Consider the following 22,674-nt stretch of genomic DNA (forward strand, 5'->3'; position numbering starts at 1 on the left):
CAGGGTAAAGCTGTGGTGCAGCATCGTTAACTTCAGTACTTAAGTCCATGTGTAAGAAAAAGGTCGTGAAGATTCCAATTTGACTCATTTTGTGTTTGTTTTGATACACCGTGCCCGGTAATAAGGCTTGCTCTGCAGTGGTGCTCGCCGCAGCCATCTGTGCTTGGGATCTGCCCTAGCTCAAGCTGGAAAGCACCGTGTTGAAATGGGATTATTATACTATTACTAGTTTGTTAACAAATATTTCCAAACTAGTAGCTTAAAGAGTGTCCCTGGAAGTAGCACTTGCATATTTAAAAAAAGTGGCCAGAGCTGAAAGTGAAGCTGCCTTCCAGGCATGCAGAGTGGCAGCTTAATTATCAGATTAGGTTCCTTGTGCAGGCCTGTCCAATGACTTTGGGGCATTTTTATGCGTACAAGTTCCTGAATATGGTTGAAATGAATGAATTTACTGTAACATCAGTGTTTCTGCTACGCTGCAGGAGAAAACAGCACCTGCCGAAAACTTGCATGCCTTTTTTATAAGGCAGTTAGTTGGCAGAAGGTCCAGTCTGTGCAGGACCTGTTTGTGGTGGCTTCAAGCTGTGACAGTGTATTGGATGGCTATGTAACCTTAACACGTTTCTTTTATTTCCAGGCATTAAGCTTCGTCCATATCAAATAGAAGGTGTAAATTGGCTGGTGCGATGCTACAAGGTCCAGCATGGCTGTATCCTTGGCGATGAGATGGGTCTTGGGAAGACTTGTCAGGTGTGTCACCTTCTTCTTCTGAAAAATGAGTTCTGCCCAACTTTTTAGCCGAGTGTTTCTGCACGATGAAGAAAAGCACCTAATGATTGGTCAGTTAAGCAGCCACATCCTGAAGTCCTTACACAAAAGTCAGAGCTCTTTCTTTTGTTCCCGAATCACTTAAAACCCCTATTAGGACCTGAGTAACACTCCAAAAAAGAACTTTGGGGAGGGTTGTAGAAAGATGAGTGGTCATTTTACACGGACATGTGTATGTATAATTCATAGTGTGTGCGGAATTAACAGGTAATACAGTCAGTATGGAGGCAATGATACAGTTTTGATGCACCTGCAGCAAGGTGATTTTTGAGTTTCTCAACAGGTGGATTAAAGTTGAGTACAGATAATTTTTTCAGAGTTTTTTTTTTTTTTTAATAAGTTTTTAAATGGGATTCAGTTTCATTGGAGAATGAGTGTGCTTTAGTTCAGCTGACGGTGTTCAACGAGTCTTTAGTAACAAACTGGTAGTTTCAGAAAGTGATATATAATAGATCTTCTCTGTGACTGTGGGAGAAAGGTCTTTGGAAAAAGGGTTCCAAATACTGAGGTCATGTTTTAGGCCCTAAGCTTTTATGGCATTGATGCTGGGTCTTGTTTGGTATTATCTTAGTTCCTTGCTAGTGACCCTGTAGGAATCGGCTACACAATTCAAGGAGGAGACAGTTTATGCATGTTCAGACATTTTCTTGTTAGTAAAAAAAAATGTGTTCCCTTGCCTTCTAGACTATTTCTCTACTTCTTTATTTGACAAAAAAAGTAACAAACAAAGAGAGATTTCTGATACTGTGTCCTCTGTCCGTTCTGAGCAACTGGAAGGAGGAACTGGAGAGGTAAGTTTCAGCAGTTGACCCACTCATATTCTTGCATGAAAAATTATAAAGACTCTTCAAATATGTTCAGTCTAAGAATTTCTTTTCTTTCAAAAGGAATAAAAGTAGAAAGGGAAGCTACCAAAACAATAAATCAATGCAAACACCGCTTGTATTTGATGCATTGCCCTTATGATGCTGTGATGTACATGAATTCATCCATCCTAAAGCATTGGATGACTTGCAGTACAAATGCCACCACTAGCTGCTTGTTTTTTGTTTTCTAACCCAATCCCCCCATGCTCAGCCTCTCTTAGGCAAAATCTGCTGAAGACAGCCAGGATTCTGTATGATGAAAGGTAAGACCCCTGCTGAATAGTGTTTCTTGGCATGCTCACATGCATCTAAAATACATTACATCTGTGCATGTAACCCATCTTCGCTGAGGTACAGTGTCTGGGCTGATGGCACATTTGCTGTGCCCAGAATCTGTATGTTTTAAGCTGGAGCCTTAACATTGCTTTTAAGAAGAGGTGCTGAAAGTTAAATATCAGAACACATGCATTTCTGCATGGTTGTTGAGAAATGCTGTGTCAGAATCTGAACTCATTGAGGTTAAATTTTGAACTGAGCTCGCCTCATTTGGGTAGACTTGCAGCTGGAACAGTTGGGGAAAAACGTATCACTTAATGTGATGTACATCAACGGTGAACAGCTATCCAGGAAAAACACTAGGCAGGTATTAGTGGTGTGATTAAGTGAGGAAGAATTTTACGGACCCAACTCATCTTCCATAGGATTGGTTTTATCTTCTTTTTCACTACGAGGGATAGATTTTTTTGAGGTCCTGACTTGGGATTACTTGCTGCAGACACTGTTTGCCTTTCTTTTAACTGCCCTTGGGTCAATTATGTGGTTCCAGCTGGAGAAACTGTTCGTTCACCTGCTTTTCACAAGGTTTTTCAGTTCAGAATAGCAGATATACCATGAGACTGGTTTTCCATCATCTGTGCTGAACATTGAGAGCTAGGAGAAAGCAGTTTATATGGGACTTGTCCAAACCAAACCAGCAGCTGAGGTTCCAAGCTGAGATTCAAGTTAATCAGGAAGGGGGGAGGTTCAAGAGCTGAGATCCGGCCATGTATCACAGGAGGGTAAGGTGTTTGAATAGCAGGTTCTCATTATCTCTGCGCTATCCAAGTTTGATAATGGGGTCCAGGATCTTAAACATGAAATAATTAGTTTGTCTCACTTTTTTTTTTTGCTATCTTTCTCTTGACAACAGGTTTGCTCCAGGTCTCTCCTTCGTGACGTATGTAGGCAACAAGGAGGAACGACCCAAGCTGCAGCAGAATCTGAAAGAGCAATCTCACTTCCATGCGCTCTTAACAACATACGAGGTACACGGTGTCTTTGTCACTTGAAAGGAGGGCTCAGGCTTTTCCTTGCCTTTTCCATTCCATTGTACAGCTCAGCTCTTGTTCTCTATACTCATCTCTGATCTTCCTCAGTGATTCTCTACTCTGTAACCCACTTCCTCCACTTAGATAAGTTGCTGCAGTTTTCATGTCCCTAAGATAACCTAATTTAACCCCAGCTGTATCACAGCTTGAGTAAAGAAAACAGAAACACCCTTAACTATTGCTATGTGGCAGTTGCGTTGCCTTCCTATGTTTCCTTACAGACCTTCAGTATTTAATGGAAATGTACACATGTGATATTTATTAAGATTCTATTAATCAGGCAACACAGGAACACTTTGAAAGAGCTTGCCTGTGTTCGTACCCTCTTCAGCATGCCCTCCTCAGATAAAATTCATTCTTGGACTGTAAAATGATAAGGTTTCTATTATAATTGACAGAGCTTTGGGCTGAATCTGGTCAGGACTCTGGTGAAGGCCCTGTCCTGATCTAGACTGACCCAGTAGGGTTGCTTCCTTGTTCACTGCTTTAGACTCTGCATGGCCTGGTGCTCCGTTGTGTGAAGTGGGGAAAAAAGCTTAACTTTTCTCTGATGGATCAGTCCCATTCAGGTGTTACTTCATATCAGTACTTTGATTTTGCTTTAGAAGTCTCTTAACAAACACACCAACCAACTAGAAATTAAATGAAAAAGCATCTTACAGATTCTTCTTCCCCTCTGATCTCCTTTTCCCTTTGACTTCTCACTTACCCTCTCCAAGTATTTTACCATTTTCTTTCTCTGGGAGCTGTGACCTGTGCTGATCGCTCTCAGCCTGCCTCTGTTTTCACGCTGCACAAGCAGGACTGCAGTGATAAAGTCCTGAATGTGATAAGTGGAGGTGCTCGTACTCAACCAAGCCTGACAAAATGATCAACTATATGGCGATATTCATTAGCTAGTGTTTTTCTCATCTCTGTTGTTCTGATGATAAAATTCTGTGCTTTTAAAAGGTTTTACTTAATTGACGCGATTTCTCTTCCTCTTTGAATCTGAAGTTGGGCAAACAATTTGAGCATTTAAGGATATTAGCAGGTCAGATTAATCCTCTGAAGCATGTGTTTGCTTAGAGTTAGAAAGATTGTAATGCTGAAGGTGCACAGTGTTTTCTTAGAGTGAGAAGGACATGAACAAACTTTACAGACTTGAAGAATGTTTATGAAGTCTGTAAATTTCCATTAATTCTCTGAGGTTTTACTGCTGATACTTTGCCAGAGAAGCTTTAAAATGTAGGGTCACAACAGCTTGCGGTTACAAAAGCTGTCATGTTACTTTCCTTAGGTAGTAACTGACTTCATTCCACTCTGCTGTATTTCGCCATAGTTCACAAGTAGACATAAAAGATGATCTGTTGTAACTGATGTGTTAACTTAAGTCATAAGTAACAATTCATTTCCTTTTGTTGCAGATTTGTCTGAAAGATGCAGCATTTCTCAAACTGTGAGTCTGGTTTTAATTATTTTTCAAATTTAATTCTGCAAGTCTGTCAGATTTCTGAAGCGAATGTTTATTTGTGTGCGAGATCCTACGCTTGTACCATGAGATCCAAAGATGCTCTTGAGTTATGATTAGAGCTTTGCCTGTACCACGTTTCAGTGAAGGATCCTTAATGTCAGTTAAGATGTGTCTGAACTTCTGCCAAGGACAATTCTCAAGCCAGTTAACTCAGAATAACATGATATATAGCAGCTTATAGCAGGATATTAAATATCAGTCCAGAAGATAGGCGTTTAGAGCAGAGGCAATCTTCAAAAGCTTCAGATTATAAAGGCATTAGATGAAAATTTATTTAAATTGACCTGCATTATACCGTGGTACTTGTGCTAATACCATATCCTGAAATTTATTGCCTCTTGCCACCAGTCAGAGCTGCGGAGGGCTTACAGAGCATTGTGCTTTCTAGCAAGACTCATTCTACAGCTTACATTCAGCCTGTAGGAAGCACTGTCATGGTCATGCAGGATTTTACAGGCACATGAAATGGGGAGGAATGTTCATATTTTTTATAATGGCATAAATGCCTTGTGATAGTGGTACGTGCTGTGACAAAAGCTGGGGGCAGTCAGATACCACGAATAACTCGGGATCTTTGTAGGAGCAGAAATCCAGCAGCCCCCACAACACAATTTTGGATCTCAGCAGTAGCCAGGCCCACTGAGGGCAGCTTGTTGTTTTTCTGCAGAGCACCTGCCTTGGCCATTGCTGGAAACAGGAGGTTGTGCTGGGTGAACACATGGTAGAAGCTGCAATTTACAGAATTTACAAAATCCAGTGCAATTTACAGGTTTCAAGGCTAGCACATAATGTCAAAGCGGTGTCACTCAGCATTTTTTTTCCTTCTATTATTCCTTCTGAAAAAGGTAGCTGCTAATAAGCTGTGCCTTGTCCTGTGTAGGTCTTGGAACGCATTGTAAAGGTGGGTCAGAGTTAGACCCTATGGCCACCGCTCCTTACAAGCAGAATAACAATAAAAATAAGTGGAGCAAAAGCCCTACTCTAATGTAATACATGGAGGGGTCAGACTGCACCTGAACTTCTGCCATGCTTCACACTGCAACATCCTCTCTGTGCTTCAGTTGCTGAGCCTGTAGGGACATTTGACTCTCCTGGCAGTGGAGATCCACCCTTAAATAGCAAAAAGGAGAATCAAGGGGAAAAAAAAAGAGCTATGGGGATCTTGTGTTTATATCATTTCCCACAGAAATGGAGGGTGGAGAGAGAAACAACAAATTCAAGTGAATTTACTCCAGTTATGATTTCAGGAAAACTCATCCAGGCTAGAGCTAAGAAGCTGTGTTGGCTCTTGAAAAGCTGTGAATTCTTTCCACCCTCCCACCCCTCTTGTGATTCTTGCATGTGGTTCATGGTGTGAGAGCATCTTGAGTTCAGCCAAGTAGAGGCACCACTTATTTCAGTCTTTTTGCACTGACAGTAGTGATTTGTTTGCACCTAACTGAAGATGCTGCTTTGTTTGTTCACAGTTTTAACTGGGCTGCCTTGGTTGTAGACGAAGCTCACAGACTGAAAAATCAGAGCTCTCTGCTTTACAAGACACTTTCCGAGGTAAAATAACTCATCCATCTTTTAGCATCTGAAGATTTTTCTCTTCACAATAGGATACATATTCTCCATTTGTTCCTCTGTGTATTTTATTAAGCTCTGGGCCACAACCATTTTCCATCAGAACTGGTGAACAGATTCCCATATTTAGTGGCAGACAGACAAGGGCCTATCGTGTTGGCCCTGTGTGGACATGGGCAGTATTTGGAGCTTGTCTCTTATTCTGACTCATGTTTGCGCTTGACAAGTTGGAGCAATTTGAGAGACCACAAAATGTAAAGAAACCACGTGTAGCACTGAACCACAGCTGTGCTACTGAAGCAATAGAAGTCTGACTGAGATAGGACAGTATAAAATGACAAAGAGGATATCTCCAACCTTGTCTAGTTGGTAGGACCCTGAGTCATGACCTGCTGACTTCCATTGTCTCACTTTATGGAGCCACCATTGTTTATTGAAATTAGTAGAAATGCTCTAACTTCCCTTGGGCCGTCCCAGGTGAGAAAGCACCCCTGCTTTCTCATGAATGAAATGGATGTCTCTGTGAAGGATTCTTGTCATGGCAGTGAAGCATGGACGTTAGGTCTGGACTGGCAGCAGCAGCAATGAAATACAATACTTTCATAAATATTTTTTAAAATTAGATTCCTGAAAGTCTTATCTTCTGAATGTATTTTTCATGATGGCTGTATTTCAGGAGTTTTGGTTGTAGTTGAAAAGAAGTAGAAGTGATTCACCTGAGCTCTCCTAATGTATTTTCTATTACTAAACTTGAGAAAAGACTTGCATTTTTTCAAAGGCAACCATATTCCCCAATTACCTTTACAAAGGCTACCATGAGCAGCATGGACCAGATAATGACTCTGTGATTGTCAGAATTAGTCAGAAAATACAAATGGATGTGATCTTCTGCAGTTTCATTTCACTGTCCTATTCTGGCAGCATTTTCTAGTCAACTCTAATTACTTAACACTGAGTATGCAGTATTTGACTGTAGGAAGCATGGATGTGGGAATTTTAATGATGTCGCTTTTGCACTTTGTTCTTGTTTTGCTGTGCCATTTTCCTTGCATTGATGCTATCCTACTCAGTTTGGTGGAGCTGTTTTACCATACCATATGTTGGATGGGTTTGGCAGAAGTTTGCAGCGTTCTACAGGCATTTATGTGCCACCTCTCATCTTGAGGTCAAGCTTAAAAGTGGTGTGGGTGGAGTTGCACATTAAGTAACTTCTCATTTTCAGATACCATCTCCTAATCATTTTGTTTTGCTCCTGGTTCTTTCAGTTCTCTGTAGGCTTCAGCGTGCTACTCACGGGCACACCAATCCAGAACAGCCTCCAAGAACTGTACGCCTTACTCAGCTTTATTGAACCTGACGTTTTTCCTAGGGAAGAAGTGAAAGCATTTGTGGAGTATTACCAGGCAATTGAAAAGGAGAGTGAGACAGGTAATTAATAAGCAATGCTGTACTTGAATCAGAACCAGCCGTTATCTTGACTGGGAGGCAAGCATGTTGTATCCCCTTTATTTGCATTTTTTTTAAGGCTGGCTAGCTTTAAAATGAAGCAAATAAAAGTAACGGTTGCTTACCTTCATGTAGTTCTTAAATACATCAGGTGTGCAGCTGTCTTTTGCTTTGTCTGTAAAATCAGGCTTAAACCATTTCATTAATAGATATAAGGTTCCTTTGTACATTTATTTTGGAAGTGTAGTTGTGAAGGTACTGCATAAATTACTTATGCTTAATTCAGTAATCTCTTTTTTTCCCTGTTTCTGAATAGCCAAAGAATTACACAATCTTCTGCAGCCATTTTTGCTTCGAAGAGTCAAGTCTGAGGTGGCTGCAGAGCTTCCGAAAAAGGTGGAAGTGGTTCTGTACCATGGCATGTCAGCTCTGCAGAGGAAGTACTACAAAGCTATTTTGATGAAAGATCTAGGTAAATGAGGGTTTTGTACCCTATCACTTGATTTGGGGGCTGTTTGATTCATCACAAGTTAAAACCATGAAATAGGAGACATATGGATCCAGAGATGGTTTTTGGCAGGACTAGGGAGGGTTAGCTTCAGGATTCTGCTTTGGGTCAGCGTATAATTAAAAACGTTATTACCAGGTAAGCCTGTTCCTGCCTCTTGTTTTTGTGTTCAAACAAAAAGGTTATGTAGGACATTTTAGATCTGTGGATCTCTACAGATTTTCCAATAGTAATACAGATGCCATATGGCATATTGAAAACTACTGGATGTAGATTTGAGTTTCTTAGGAAAACGTGATGCAGCCACAGACCCTTACCATAACAGCTGGCTCCTTGGCACTTGGTATACAAACTAGCTGTAACGAAGCAACCTGAGGTATGAGAGCAAAGGTTATTTGCTTGTCTCTGAAATCCTCCTCTTTCATCAATGCATACTACATCATATGGTTTGCTGGTCCTTTTGTGCTGTATGGAAAATATAACTGGTGGGATGGAGAGCCTTTGTTCTTCTAGGGCTAGTGCCTGGTGCTGCAAGGAGCCACCATGCAAGCTCAATCTTCTTCTAAAGTCAGCCTATGTGCTCATAGTCTTCACTGTGCTGTATTACTTTGTTGTTGGAAAATTCAAATGAACTGCACCAAATCACTTTCACTATTTCTGATTATTTCTATATCTATAATGTACTTTTAGAACAATGTCCAATGTCACTGACCCTTTCCAGGGAGTCCAAAAAGATCCAGGGATTTTGACAAGGTGGAGGAGTTTTCATCAGGGTCTTATTTCTAAAGGCTTGCTCAAAAAAAAAAAAGTGAGGAAAATGTCATTTGGCTCATGAAAACAAGTATGTTAATCTTGAGATGGAAATCCAAATGCAAAAGTTCTGCACAGCATTACTTCAGTGCTGAAGCAGCGTAGAGCAGTGTTCAGGTGTTCTCAGTCACACAATGGTGACGTGTGGGTTTTCCTGCTCTCTTCTTTTTTCTGTGTTTTTTTGTTTCAGATGCATTTGAAAGTGAAACAGGCAAGAAAGTAACACTTCAGAATGTCTTAAGTCAGCTTCGGAAGTGTGTCGCCCACCCGTATCTTTTCAACGGTAAGAAAACACTCTTCTCTCTTTTGAAATAGAAAGAAATCCAATATTTTTTTTTGTGTACACATTGGTTTTCTATAATTGCTTGGCAATGTGTTAGAAGGAAGTAGTAAACAACATTGTACTTGGACCAGAACCAGCTGTGAGTTTGTGACCAGTTCCAACACATGACAGCTCATCAGCGACGAGGAATAAAGAAGGGGCCTGTGAAACCTCTTTTTTTTTTTTTTTTTTTTTTTTACTTTAGTTCTCCACTTGATTTCTTGCATCTAAACAACGAAATCATATTTAATTTTATCAAGTACTTCCTAAAGTATCAAGGGCGTTTTTTATAGACAAAGACCATTCAATTTTCAAACAAACATCCTGGGGGTCTCCTTGGCAGCAGTTGGCAGTGCAGACAGTTAGAGCTTGACCACTGAGTTGATACTTATAGGGTATTAGGTCTACCTCTGAAACTCCTTTCTGTTCCAGGTGTCGAGCCAGAGCCCTTTGAGATTGGAGACCACATTGTTGAAGCCAGTGGCAAGCTGTGTCTGTTGGATAAACTCCTTTCCTTCTTGTATGCTGGGTATGTCATGCTGGGGTGAGGAAGGTGGGATTGAAACAGGGAGAAAAGGTAAACGAAGAATGGTTTTAGGTAGCCATAGATCGTGCAGACTATTCACCACAACTCAAGCACTGCCCTGTTTCATGCGTGCTGCTGAGTACCACAAGGAAGTCATTTCCTTATAAAGAGCTGCATTTCGGACTGTAGAGGAATCTCAAAGATTTTTGTATCTACCCTTTAAGTATTTCTCGGAACATTTCACTCTCTCTCTATTGCACGTTCTCATATAATGCCAAATTTATCCTGGGAACGTGGGAGAATATACATCTGACATGGTTTTCAGCATATATTGTTTGACTGGGTTTCCTGAGAGTAACTTCCAGTGCAGCATCAGTTCTGTTCCTTTGCACTACCTTGCCTCTATTAGCCCAGAAGGCAGAATGCGTAGTGAGCATGAGAAGAAAATTTAAGTGGACTGAAACCCAAGAATAAGCTGAAATTTCAGCTTTGAGAACAGTATTCAGAACTTCTGATCTTTACCTCTGGTGACTTCAGAACCTGGAACCCAAAGACATTGGGTATTTCCCTCCAGCTCTCAGACGGGAGACAAATCAAACCACAGTCTGTGTTCTTGTGAAGTCTGTGAATTGGTGCCTCCTGCACGATACACAGATTCTATCTGCTCTCGTAATTGGGCTGCAGTTTCCCTCTCACTACTCCCTAAAGCACAGGGCTTCAACAGACCCTACAAAGCTCTGATGTGGGAGTGGAGGGCATGCTGTGAGTAGATGCCTCTCTCCCTTGGCCACGCAGACAGCCCTGTGCAACTTTGGACTTGAAAACGTCCGTGTTCTGTTCGACTGCAACCTAATTTAAACACAGCACTCTTTTATCACCATCTGAGGCCCAGAGCTGGAAGGTATGAGGGTTGATTTCCCACTTAAATGCTGTCTGCAGTTGTGTGTAATCTTTGAGGGTCATAGATGGAGGAGTAAATGCTGTGGTGTCACAGAGATGCCGATACCATATTTTTCCAGCATTTAAGATACTTGGGGTATGCCATTTGAGAACAGTCTGGTGTGGCGGGTCATGTGGTGAGGAAGACCTCATGTTGAAGCTGAGGATCCTTTTAGACAGGATTCTTTGGGCCCTCACCGGGCTGTATTCAGCCATGGCAAGTGAGGCTGACTGGTTACATCTGGATGTGGGGCCGAAAACGTGGTGAGGGAATTGGCAGTGACTCTGTGAGCCTTGGCGTGCAGTGGTGGCGAGTCCTTGCTGTGTAACAGTGGCTGGTTAAGCTTTTGTAGCCCCTCTGCTGCTCTGTGAAATGCTGTCGCAGTACGTTGAAGCCCGTGACGTCTCACATTCTTTTTCCAGTGGCCATCGTGTCTTGCTGTTTTCTCAGATGACTCAACTGCTTGACATTCTGCAGGACTACATGGATTATAGAGGTACGGTCTGTGCACTTTGGCAGCAGAGGGCTTACCTGAATGATCTCTGCCATACACTGTTCCTCTGGGCTGACCTGCCTGGGGTGGAGAAGGGGCTGTGATGGGGATTTATTGCTTCTTAGTAGATATCCTAAGTTACATCCACAGTTTGTGAGTTGGAAGGAGCTGAGTTTCACTCTTTGCTGTGCTACCTGCCTGTAATGAACTTGCATTTCAGTGTTGTTCTTCAAAGTAGCTTCAGCTTTGGTTCCTTGATAAAATGGAGCTAAGAGATGGCAGGGTAGCCAAGTTTCATTACATACCTATCTTCAATTATATACCTGAATCCTGAAGTATTTACACTAAAGGCAGTAACTCTCGGTTCAGTTTGTCCAGTACAGAACACAAAATGTGCCACATTCATACCAGGAAATTAGTTTTTGATTAAAACAGTTGTTGGCAGTGGGGCCCCAACGTGCCTGCTTTGGCAAGGTTACCAAAGTGTTCTTGGGACCTTTTCTTTTGTTTCAGTCCACATGGCTCCATGCCTACTTGGATTTCCCATGAAAGAGGCTTTTGTTTGGTGTTTATGGTTTTGGACAGCTAATCATGCAATAGAAAGCCAAGTCTAAGGCCATATCCCATACTGCTTGCTCACAGGAAAGCACACACTGAAGGCAGGAGGGAGTTTGTTTAAGGAAGATCTGATGGTTGTTGGCCTGTATTGTGGGGCCAACAGCCAGCACAACAAAGTCTGAAATAGGACTTTGTGCTAATGTTCTTTTAATTTGCCTTTTGAATTTTCCCATCTAGTTTCCACACAGTAAATCAACTGCTAAGAATTTCTGCTTCAGATTGACTGTTGACAAAGAGTAATTTAGCTGAATATGGAAGCCAGGGTCACTACTTCAGTTTATACAAGGTTTAACTGGAAAAGAACAAAGGGGTTGAAGCGAATAAAATTCAAATCAAGGCAAGAGGATTTAGCGTAAAAACTCAGTGAGCCTATGGAGAATGAGCTAAGCAAATGAGAGCGTAGACAGAATTTCAGAAACATAAATTTTGCTTGTTTTGGTAAGGCTACAGCTACGAGAGGCTGGACGGGTCTGTCAGGGGTGAAGAGAGACACCTTGCCATCAAGAACTTTGGTCAACAGCCCATCTTTGTCTTCCTGCTGAGCACCAGAGCTGGTAAGTAGGGAAGGAAGAGACAACCCCTGTCTTGCTCCTGCACTCTTCTTTTGTTCTTTCTGGCAAGAATTCAGGGTGTTCTGAGTCCTGCAGCCCCTGTTCATATGGGGGATTTTTGAGGGAGACTTGGCACATCCTGAACTTGGGTTTCTCACCTAGGACATCTGGTTTTTGTGCTTTCCTTTCAGCAGCTGATGCCAAGATACTTTTCACGTTGCACTCGTTTGAGTTACTTTTTTATTCTAAGCCCTATGCCTGTTTCTGTGCCAGGCTAAGCTCAGGGATTCTCACCAGAATTTTATTTCTGCAAGTGCCAGACTTTAGGCAGGAATAGACTTCCTTTAGGTAAGCTGGTGGAATTGCTTCTTGGGTTTCCTGAACATGGATGTGCTCTCTAGCTGTCAGACAGGCTCAACTGAGAGCCTTTTACCATCCAGAGACTGCAAAGAACGCCATGGGACTGCCATCTGTGCAGTTCTTCAGGCAGATCCAGATCTTCTACACAGTTTCAGGCCTCCCTGTATCGATTCAGACAAGCACCCTCATCCCGAGAGAGGATCAACAGTGCTTGAGCTCAAACGTCAGACTCAGTCTAGGTTAAGTTGCTTCTTACTGCACAGCGCTGTGGCCAAGGCATCTTGTATCCAGCTGGAAACTGCTGTGCCAGCAGTATTTCCAGCCTCGTTATGTTATGGGCAGAGATCTTCAGGTGCACAACTGTCTCCACTTGCAGGGATATTCTGATTATTGTGAACTCCTTGGCATGAGCAGGAAGGAATGTACTTCAACAGGTTTCCCCTCTTTGGCTATGGTATGCTAAATACTATAGTCAGATATTAAAAACAAACAAAAACAACAACAAAAAACTGTGTTTTCTTTTCCTTTCATTCCACAAGAGCCCAAATTCTAACCTCAAAAACTTTTTAAGTCATGTAAATACCTAGGCCCTGGTTATCATGTAGTTGGGCATGGTGTTTTTCACGGTTTCAGCTGTCAGTTTTGCCAGTAGCCTCTATGCTGCAGCCAAGTAATGACTTGGGCAGTCTTTTGTAGCCTCAGTGAAGGGAGTCCTTGCTGCAGAAGTTTTCCTGCCAGCTGAATAATGTTTGTGGTCATTAGTCTTAACAACCAATCTCCTTTGCATTGGTTCACTTGCATCCTATCTTCTCCTCTCCTCCTCCTCTTTTCTTTTTTTTTTCCCTTTACAATGCACAATACTATTTTTTTTTAATTTTATTTTTTTTTTGCAGAAAGCTGGAATCACAGCTAAGTATAGAAATATTAGGTTTATCCATCTCTGGATTACTCTGAGACTCTGGCTTGGGGTTGAGAGATGGATCCAATTTGATGTAATTGATCAGATCTGACAGAACCTTGCACAGCGTAAATTCTCCAGGGGCACCTTTATTTTCTGCTGGTGACATATTTTGTGATCTTCTTTGTTCATAGGTGGAGTTGGCATGAACCTGACAGCGGCAGATACCGTTATTTTTGCTGACAGTGATTTTAACCCACAAAACGACTTGCAAGCAATAGCAAGAGCTCACCGGATTGGGCAGCACAAGTGAGAAACGTTGCTACTTCTTGTGTGGTTGCTGAATCTCTCGGTCTTTCAGTAATTCTTTTCCTATCCATTAGAAAGGAGGCTTAAAGGACAATAGATTAAATGTCAGAGAAAGATCAGAGAATATCTCATGTCTTTGCTTTTTTCATGCAGTCTTGTCCTTGTCACGTGTCTAGGGTGCAAGCTTTGTAGATTTGAAGGAGGGGAGGGAATGTGGAGCATTTCCTGTGCTCTTGCAGTGAGCACTGGTCTTGTGTCAAGAAGTGGTTGTTTCAGCATTAAATTTCTTCTGACTGCCTTTGTTCATTTTGCTCTTGCCTTTTTGTCCCTAACAAAAGATTGGGTTAGACAGAGTTCCATGCAAGCAAAGAGCTTAACAGCTTTAGTGCACCTCAAAAAAAAAAAAAAAAAAAAAAAAAAGAAAATAATAAGAATTTTCTTGAACTTTTGAAGGCCTGTAAAAATTATCCGCTTGATTGGGCGAGATACCGTTGAAGAAATAATCTACCGAAGAGCTGCTTCCAAGCTTCGGCTGACAAATGCCATTGTAGAAGGAGGCCAGTTTGCTCTGGGAGTACCCAAGCCTCAAGGAGCAGCAGATTTACAGGTAAAATAGAACAATAACCCTCAGTTTGACTCCAGTAATGTCTGGAAATGCCAGGGTGTTTCTTGAATTTTGTATGATATGAACCTGTTAAAGCACTTATATTTTGGGGGAGATTTGTGTTGACGTGACAGATGTGTTCAAGGAACCAAAATTATATTCTAGGTCCAGACATGATTTGAGATTTGAAGACAGTTCTTAGAATTTTGAGGTGCGTCCATTGTGTAAAAGGCGTGTGTTTTCTTGGTGAAGAGGGGAAGGCAGAACCTCTCTTGTACTACTTGTATATTTTTAATCATAACGGGTATAAAGTGGAAGCTGACTCATTGTTTCTAGGAACGTATCCGTCTCTGTTGCTTCTCTCTCAAAAACAGAGCTGATAATGAGCACTTTGTCAGCTTTTGGTTGCTAGTCTGAAACTTGCTCAACCTTCTGTTGACCTCTTGGCAAATAAAATGTCTCAGGAGTCAGGGCGTGATTTATAATTCTGACCTGAAAGCTGAGGTTTGGGCTGAGAACTTGGGTTGAAAACATCAAGCAAAGTGAGATCAGGGGGAATGTATTCCCCTGTATGCAGCTTAACCTAGGAAAGGTTTGGAATTAGTGTATCTTTTCTCCCCGCCACCCTCTACCCCTCCATCAGCATCTCGGCAATTACAATTTCCATGGGAGAAGTGGAACTGAGCCAATAGGAAATTCCACGCTGATATTTTTCCCTCCGTTAATTTTTGTGGGATATAAATTCTTCCCCTCCCCGCAGCCAACAGGCCTGGACCTTTTGGCTCTGAGGAAAAGCTGCTTGAATGCCATCAGCATAATGCTGTTTTATTGTTTAGCCTGCGGAGAAAAATGACCTTTCGAGCCTGGCTGAGAATGTTTGAGGGAGATATGCCATAGAGGCCTGTCTCATCAGGTATTAGGAGAACTAAGCGTGTTAAAACTTAAGTATTTGGACAGGTAACACAAAGGATTAGATTCTTCCACTCTTACAACCTTTGTATTTCTGTCTCAGAAGCTCAAAACACTGGGATTGGCATGGAATTAGGATATTTTAATAATGGACTTCCCTTCTCTTTGTTAAAGCTGAGTGAAATCCTGAAATTTGGCTTGGATAAATTGCTGTCCTCTGAAGGGAGCACTATTCAAGATGTGGAGCTAGAAAACATCCTTGGAGAGACAAAGGAAGGGAAGTGGATAACGGATGTTGTCCTGCCATGCGAGGAAGAGAATGAAGAGGAGGATACAGAGAGTAAGTTAAGAATCTAAATACCTATATAATGAGTGACACTTGAATGCTAGTAGAGAACATCCACTAGGCTGGAGTTGCATTTTTGAGGTAACAAGAAGAAAAGTGGACTTGTAATTAAACAAGTGACCTGGATTTTGTTTGTGGCTTATCCGTGGTCTTTATTTTTGAGCTTTTATTTGTCTTTCTTATTATGTCCTTGTTTGCCTATCTGTAAGATAATGGTTACAATACTCTACCCAGTTTAGTGGCTGGGGGGGGCTGAATTCCTTACTGTGATTCAAATATTTTGAGACCTCAGAAGAGGGAAAGTATTCAAATTACAACTGCTGTTATTCCCCCAGAGAGCCATTATGACAGAATTACAGTTTTAGAGACACAACAGTAACTTAAGGAAAGACCATATAGCATGTCTCTGTACAAAAGATTACTGGCCATGAAAATCACAAGTTTAAGTGACCTTAAAGAGTTCCAAAATAAGAGATAAGAAATGCAGAGCCATGGAGTCTAAACAACTAGAACAAACCTATTTTGTCTTTAGAACTCTACCTTCCAATCCAAATGTCACATAACTGTGATCACTTCTCCATGACCCCATATTACACGAGAATAAATTCTAAGGAAACTTTCCCTCTTGTGTCATAATGAGACAGGCTGACTTTGTTTTGAGTACACGGTAGCACAGATCTGTGACCAAAGCAGAAATGTGGCCCTGCAGGATAGGTATTGTCCATTCTGTAGCAGTTGCCAGCAACAAGCAATTCTCTGAGAGTTAGCTAAGAGTGGTATTTTCTGTTGGTACTTAAAGAAGAGCAGTGGTACCACCCTGTGTAATAGTTACTGGGAAAACAGCTCACCCGATGAGCAGTAACTCTGGATTGCCAGTTCTGTGCTTTTATTTTGTTTGCAAACTCTAAAGGAGAAGTTTGCAATCCGTTTACGTGAGTTGTAAAGCTAAACAGATTCACTGCTGGTAGAGGTGGAGTGACCAAAGAGAACAGCGATGGAGCAACAACTTTAAACAGTTAATTGGCTGAAATAGGAAAAAATGAGTTAACTGGAAAGCTCTTGTCTGAGGACGTAAGTCTAGATTCAACATGATGCTGACACTGACTATACAAAAAAAGTAATGATGACAGTAACTGTCTTTTTTCTACTGAGGGTAGAATAGTGTCACAGAGAAGCCTGTTTTCTTTTGATCTCACTATATGTATTCAGATGTTAGTGGCTTTCCTTTCCTTTTTATGTTTTTTCATGATTTTTAAAGATCACATGTATGTATATGAAGGCAAAGATTATTCAAAGGAACCCAGCAGAGAAGACAAAAAAGCATTTGATCAGCTTTTGGATCTTCAGAAAGCCTTGACCGAAGAGACCACTATGGAGGGGAGAGCTCTCCGCAACAAAACAAACGTAAGGCAAAAGACATGACAGGGCATATGATGCTCTTAATTGTGGAAAATGAGGCTGGTGGTTTCAACTCTTTATCTACAGCTTGCAGAAAACATGTTAAAAGGTTTGGATGCCAATGTAGTAAGGCTCTTGAATCAGAAGGTTGGACAATTCATCAGTTCTGAAGATGGATCAGAGATATAATGTTCAGGGCACTAATATAAATTTATGTCACAAAACCGTGTATTTACGTGACTGCTGGGATTTGATGGTTAAGACCTGTGGGCAGGTAGACAAATGGGAAAGGAGTATGTAACCAGACATGGGTTTGAGGTTAACATTCTTTTTGTGTGATACTTTCTCCAGGCCCTTCTATCAGGCCTCCGGGAGCAGTCGACCAGGAGGAAACATTTGTTGAGCACGGAGGAGCTGGAGGCTAGGAGGAAGAAGCGCCAAGAAGCAGCAGCAAAGAGAGCAAGGCTTATGGAGGAAAGAAGGAAGGCAAAAGCAGAGGCAGAACACATGAAAAAGTATGGCTTGCACTGCATCAGCTACTTTTAATCTGGTGTCTATGCTCTGGAAAAGTGTATCTGATTGCCCAAAACAAAATCGTGGTCTGCATCCACTCTGGCAGGTGGGGATGACAATATGGGAAGGAGATGATTACGAAATGGACACAGACCACCCTCATGAGAGGGTGACCTTGGTTCCTGTCTAAAATAGAGGAGGGCAGCAGAGGGAATACTAGTTGGTGTCTCCTGTGTTTTGCTGCAATCTTTTAAAACAAGGAGTTAACCACCTGCCTTTGAATTTTTTTTTCATTGAACATGGTCTTCTCTTGTTTTGTTATAGGATGGCCTGGTGGGAGTCAAATCATTACACATCTTCCTGTCTCCCTTCAGAGGAAAGCGATTCTGAAGAAGAGTCTGAAGAAGGAGAGTCTGGGCTGAATGTGGATTTAGATTACAGAGATGTGGACCTAAACTGTATCAAGTATGTCATGGGAGATGTCACCCACCCCAAAGCAGAAGAGGAGGATGCCATCATTGTCCACTGCCTAGGTGGGACTTATGACAATAGAAATGCACAGGACCTCTGTTAAGACACTAAAGCTGAGGAAAAAAATCAGGTTAGAGTTCCTCCTGAATCAGTATCAGAGCAGCTCTTTGACCAGGGCTATAGCAGAACATTATAAGCTGCTTTGGCTTCTGTTAAAATTAGCACAAAAACTCGTGTTTAAAGCGGAAATGCCAACTGAAAATAAAAGCCCACAAATGACAAGCGTCTATTTGTGGAAAGCCCAAGGCACAAGTCTGGGGACATATCCAGGGAGAGCATGCATCTGTTATGAGGGTACTGATAGTTCTGTATGCCCACTACCATGATCATTGCTTGGTTAAGCATCTGTAGCGGGCAGTAAGAAGGAATTATCCCTGTAAAATTTTTCAGGGTACTGTGATGAGTTTATTTTTCCTCGATGCTTAAGGTTTATTCTCTAGGATGGTCCTTTGTGCTCTATTCACGTGTGACTTCAGTTCATGTGTGGTTCCCATAGCTGTTTTTGATGGGCATTTGTTGCATTTGGCCAGAGCAGGTCCCTTTCCTGCAAGGGTGCTCTTCGCTTCAGTTTCTAAAAGGAGCCTAACTTGTCATTGCATTCTAGATGACTCCGGCCGCTGGGGAAGGGGTGGTTTGTTTACAGCTCTGGAGACTCGTTCTGATCAGCCAAGAAAAGTATACGAGATGGCAGGAAAGATGAAAGGTAAGATTAAAACATGACCTTAGGCCAAGATACTTAAGAGTTTAAATCCCACTGATGTTGCAGGAGTGAGGAGGCTGAATACCTTGACGGTCATATTTTTTCCTCTTTTTCTAAATCTTTACCTCTGAAAGTAGTAACGCAGAGGGTGTTTTGACTTGTCTTGGGAGCGTGAGAACTCTGCACAGGGGTTGGTCATTCTGATCCATTCGGCAAATTATCAAAAAACCAGAATCACTAAACAACTCGTTCATTATCCAGGGGATGTTTTTCACAATATGAGGCAGAGCCCCATGTTTTCTGTCAAAATGCTTTTAAGTAGGATGAAAGCCATCTCAGTCAGTATCCAGTGAGGCCTTTTGTTCCCTCTAAACATTAATCTTCTCCCGAGCATGTATTAGCAGTTTTGAGCTACCTGCAGCTGGTGAAGAATGCACATCTTGCTGTAGGGGGATCTGCTGTTTTTTATAATTTCCCAGTAGATGCTTTATTCTTGTTCCAGTGTTTGTCTTTCCATTTGTGGTCTTTGAGCAGGGAGTGTGTCTGCGTGTGTTGGGGCAGGTAATATCTGCCTTGCTTCTGTGGGCACTTAAAGTGACTGACAGACTGCTGAAACCAGCATGAGGAGATAAAGCAAAGAAGAGTAACGCAGGACATGACAGTGAAATATTTGTCTGCTGCATTCACTTACCATTGACTTTTCAGGGCTGATTTTTTTTTTCTTGTTGTTCTGTTCTTGTTTTCTGGACAGACCTGCATTTAGGAGGAACCTTGTTATTCCCCATTGATGATAAAAAATCCAGGGAAAAAGGACAGGACTTGGTGAGAATGAGAAGCTCCTTTTTGTGTTGTTCTGTCCATATTTCGAAGTTGTGTGTAATGAACTTGGGTCTTTTTCCCAATAATAGTGGCACTGAATACTAAACATGACTCAGTGGCAGTTAAACGTTAGAGAAGATGAGATTTTTTTGAGTTTATGAAAGCTAATAATTAATAATGCAGCTTTCCAGCAGCTATCACTTTATCTCATACGACTGCGTATAGACTCCATTTCAGTTTTTGTGTCTTTTCTCCTTAGTTGGCCTTGATCGTAGCTCAGCATCGAGATCGATCCAACAATTTGTCTGGCATTAAGCTGTCTGCTCTGGAAAAGGGCCTGAAGAAGATTTATTTTGCAGCTAAGAAAAGGAATGGTAAGTGTTCGTGTGGTAGAATAGTGAATCCTCCTTTACACGTGTGATTGCACCTAGAGAAGATGACCAGTTTCCACCTCTCCTGTGTTACTTTTTCTGAAGTGAAGGAAAAGTGAGATCTCCACGAATAGGTTGTATTCCAAAATATGCCTTCTATTCTTGTTGGGCAGCTTGAACTCTTTATCTAGACTGCTTTCTGTGAGTGTATCTTTTCCTAATAGACCGTGCCCTCTCTTCACTCCTCAGCATCAGTACATCTTCCACGTATTGGGTATGCGACAAGAGGTTTCAACTGGTATGGTACCGAGCGCCTCATCCGGAAATATTTGGCAGCACGGGGCATCCCCACTCTCATGTATCCTTTTGGAGTGTGCTTTATTGGTTCAAAATCTAATATTGGAATGATCCCCTAACTATCTTCGTGAGGATAAGGAAAACATGCTGCAGTCCAGCTAAAAACTTGGTTTATCTGACTTTGCTGTCATTCAGGTACTCATTACACAGTAAGGACTTACTGTCTGAGGTGATAGTGATCGATTAATGTACGTCTGACAGAACTTTCTGGAAACAGATGCTCATATTCTGTTGGCAGCCATCAACGTAACTCTATATGCCACATCCGTGGAGGAGATGACTGAAACTTCAGAATAACAGAAGTGACTCAAAGTAGAAAAACTAAGGATGTGGGGGGAAAAAACCAACATTACATGTTCCAAGCAAGTTACCACTTGCTTCCTTGGTGAAACATGGGAGCTGGTGTGTGTTGGGACAAGCTCTCGTAACAAAATAGCTTTCACCTTCCAGGAAAGGAATTAGGCAGTTACAAGGAGGTTCTGTTTTGTCATTTCTCTGGGGAGACATGCGTTTCTGTAGTGCCACTGTCAGCAATGCTGTGACATCAAAAATCTGACAGAAAAACAACAGTACATAGGGCCTTCTGCCTTTTTGCTTGGTGAATCTCTTGGTGGACATGTCTGGCATTCCACAGCATTTCCTTGACACTTTTTATTAGATACTACTTCCCTAGGAATAAAGGGTTTTCCTCTGCTTCACAACCATCTTCATCTTCAACAACAGTCTCAAAGCCATGAAGAGGCAATAATTTTATTGAGAAACGTGCACAAAAAATGAGGATCTTTTTAACATCGTGTATGCATCCACTTCAGAAGCGTGGCTTGCGCAGTTATTTGTCTCTGTCTCTCTTATTTTATTGGTCAGAACATTTATATACTGTCCTTGGCTCTGGATTGGAATCAGACTAGTTCAGAGAGTATTTGGATGAGGATGTTGGCTTAATCCTAGATCTGTTTTGGAGATGGAAAATTAAACTTTCATCGGTGGTCAGTTGTTATCCCTTACATTAAAGTTCTGGCTATGACTTGGAATAATATCCCTTTAACTGCTTTTTTTTTCTCCCTTTCAGATTTCATCCCCTGTCACATTATACTTTTGTTCAGTCAGCTTTTAATGATTTCCTGGGACAGTGTACATGCACACATAAATGTCTTGATGTAAAGAAGTTGTCTGTATTAACGATGTCGCATGACACCTGTGCAGTATAAACTGTTTATATTGTCCCAGCTCCCCAGAAACCCAATTAATTTGCATTTGTTCAAGCATAAAAATTTAGCCACGTAATGATGTGCTTACAGTCTAGCAGAATCTTGACCAGAATTCTTGTCAAAGGCATGCAAGGCTGCCAAAACTTGAGGAGGGTTTTATGAATGACACCCTTCCTCCTCCCACAACTCCTTTTTCATTATGCAGTTCTTTGACTGTTGCAGCTGTTGGGCAAAACCAGTTCCTTAATGCAGCCGAAAAAGCTGTTTGAAAGCTTCCCTGACCCTTTGATTCAATTTAAAGAAATCTTAATGCAAAGTTTTTGACGTTGGCTTTATTCTGTTGCAACAGAACTTTCCTGGGTCTCGTGTTGCTGGTGCAATTTATTGGCTTTAGCATGTAGGGTACAGCCAGGCAACAGTAGCTCTCCTAGTAAGTGCCTTGACCAGAAGGAAAAAGAGAGACAGGGAGGTGCCAAACTTGATTCATCAGTAAGTTGAGCTTCCAAAAGGAAATAATCCCACAAGTGATGGAAAGTATGTCTTTAAATAGCCAATTGCCAACACGCTTTTCATCCACAATCTCGTTACTTTAACATTATCACGCCTGATTTTTGATACAGATGATCATGCTGACTGGCATGCTCCATGCTAGAAGCCTTTCTGAATTGGATAATCTCTCATTCCCTCTTAGCTCCTCTAGAAAACCCCAACTGATTCGTTATCTCCTTTAACCCTGCTGAAGCTTTTGTAAGGTAGCGCTGCGTTGGCCCTCTGTGGGTAAGACCTTTCAGCTTCTCCGAGGATTTATGCTTCTTCTGTGGATTTGGCAAAGGGCTTGCAGGATCAGAGGCTGACTGTGAAGACTTTCTGGGGTGAAAGGTGGTGAGTAGCTATACATTACCTCGTTTTCCTTGTTAGGTGAACTGGCACTCTTCCAGCTGGCCGGCTGGTGGCACTGTTAATCAGCAGCAGCAGTACAAGTTGCTCTTCATCCTGC

At 41.7% G+C, this 22,674-nt stretch overlaps 1 protein-coding gene across 2 annotated transcripts; it reads left to right on the forward strand.

Annotated features, from left to right (window-relative positions):
- Positions 1-640: 640 nt before the first annotated feature.
- On the forward strand, positions 641-21,497 carry CHD1L (chromodomain helicase DNA binding protein 1 like). 2 transcript variants are annotated; one of them, XM_082751506.1, is made up of 22 exons: positions 641-750; positions 1,513-1,619; positions 2,884-2,998; positions 4,468-4,499; positions 6,041-6,122; positions 7,406-7,568; positions 7,903-8,058; positions 9,095-9,187; positions 9,659-9,755; positions 11,115-11,188; positions 12,247-12,357; positions 13,807-13,921; positions 14,375-14,528; positions 15,609-15,774; positions 17,039-17,184; positions 17,530-17,693; positions 18,016-18,224; positions 18,827-18,925; positions 19,674-19,744; positions 20,001-20,115; positions 20,362-20,470; positions 21,128-21,497. In XM_082751506.1, the coding sequence occupies exons 1-22, from the start codon at positions 727-729 to the stop codon at positions 21,204-21,206; spliced, it is 2,481 nt and encodes an 826-aa protein (XP_082607632.1). In that variant the 5' UTR covers positions 641-726; the 3' UTR covers positions 21,207-21,497. The 2 variants fall into 2 exon arrangements, with proteins under 2 accessions (XP_082607632.1, XP_082607633.1); XM_082751507.1 differs by lacking the exons at positions 19,674-19,744; positions 20,001-20,115; positions 20,362-20,470; positions 21,128-21,497 and having other exon boundaries at positions 18,016-18,292.
- The last annotated feature ends 1,177 nt before the right edge of the window (positions 21,498-22,674 follow it).

The sequence above is a fragment of the Aythya marila genome (assembly GCF_965140915.1).
Source record: "Aythya marila genome assembly, chromosome: 1".
Taxonomy (NCBI): Eukaryota; Metazoa; Chordata; class Aves; order Anseriformes; family Anatidae; genus Aythya; species Aythya marila.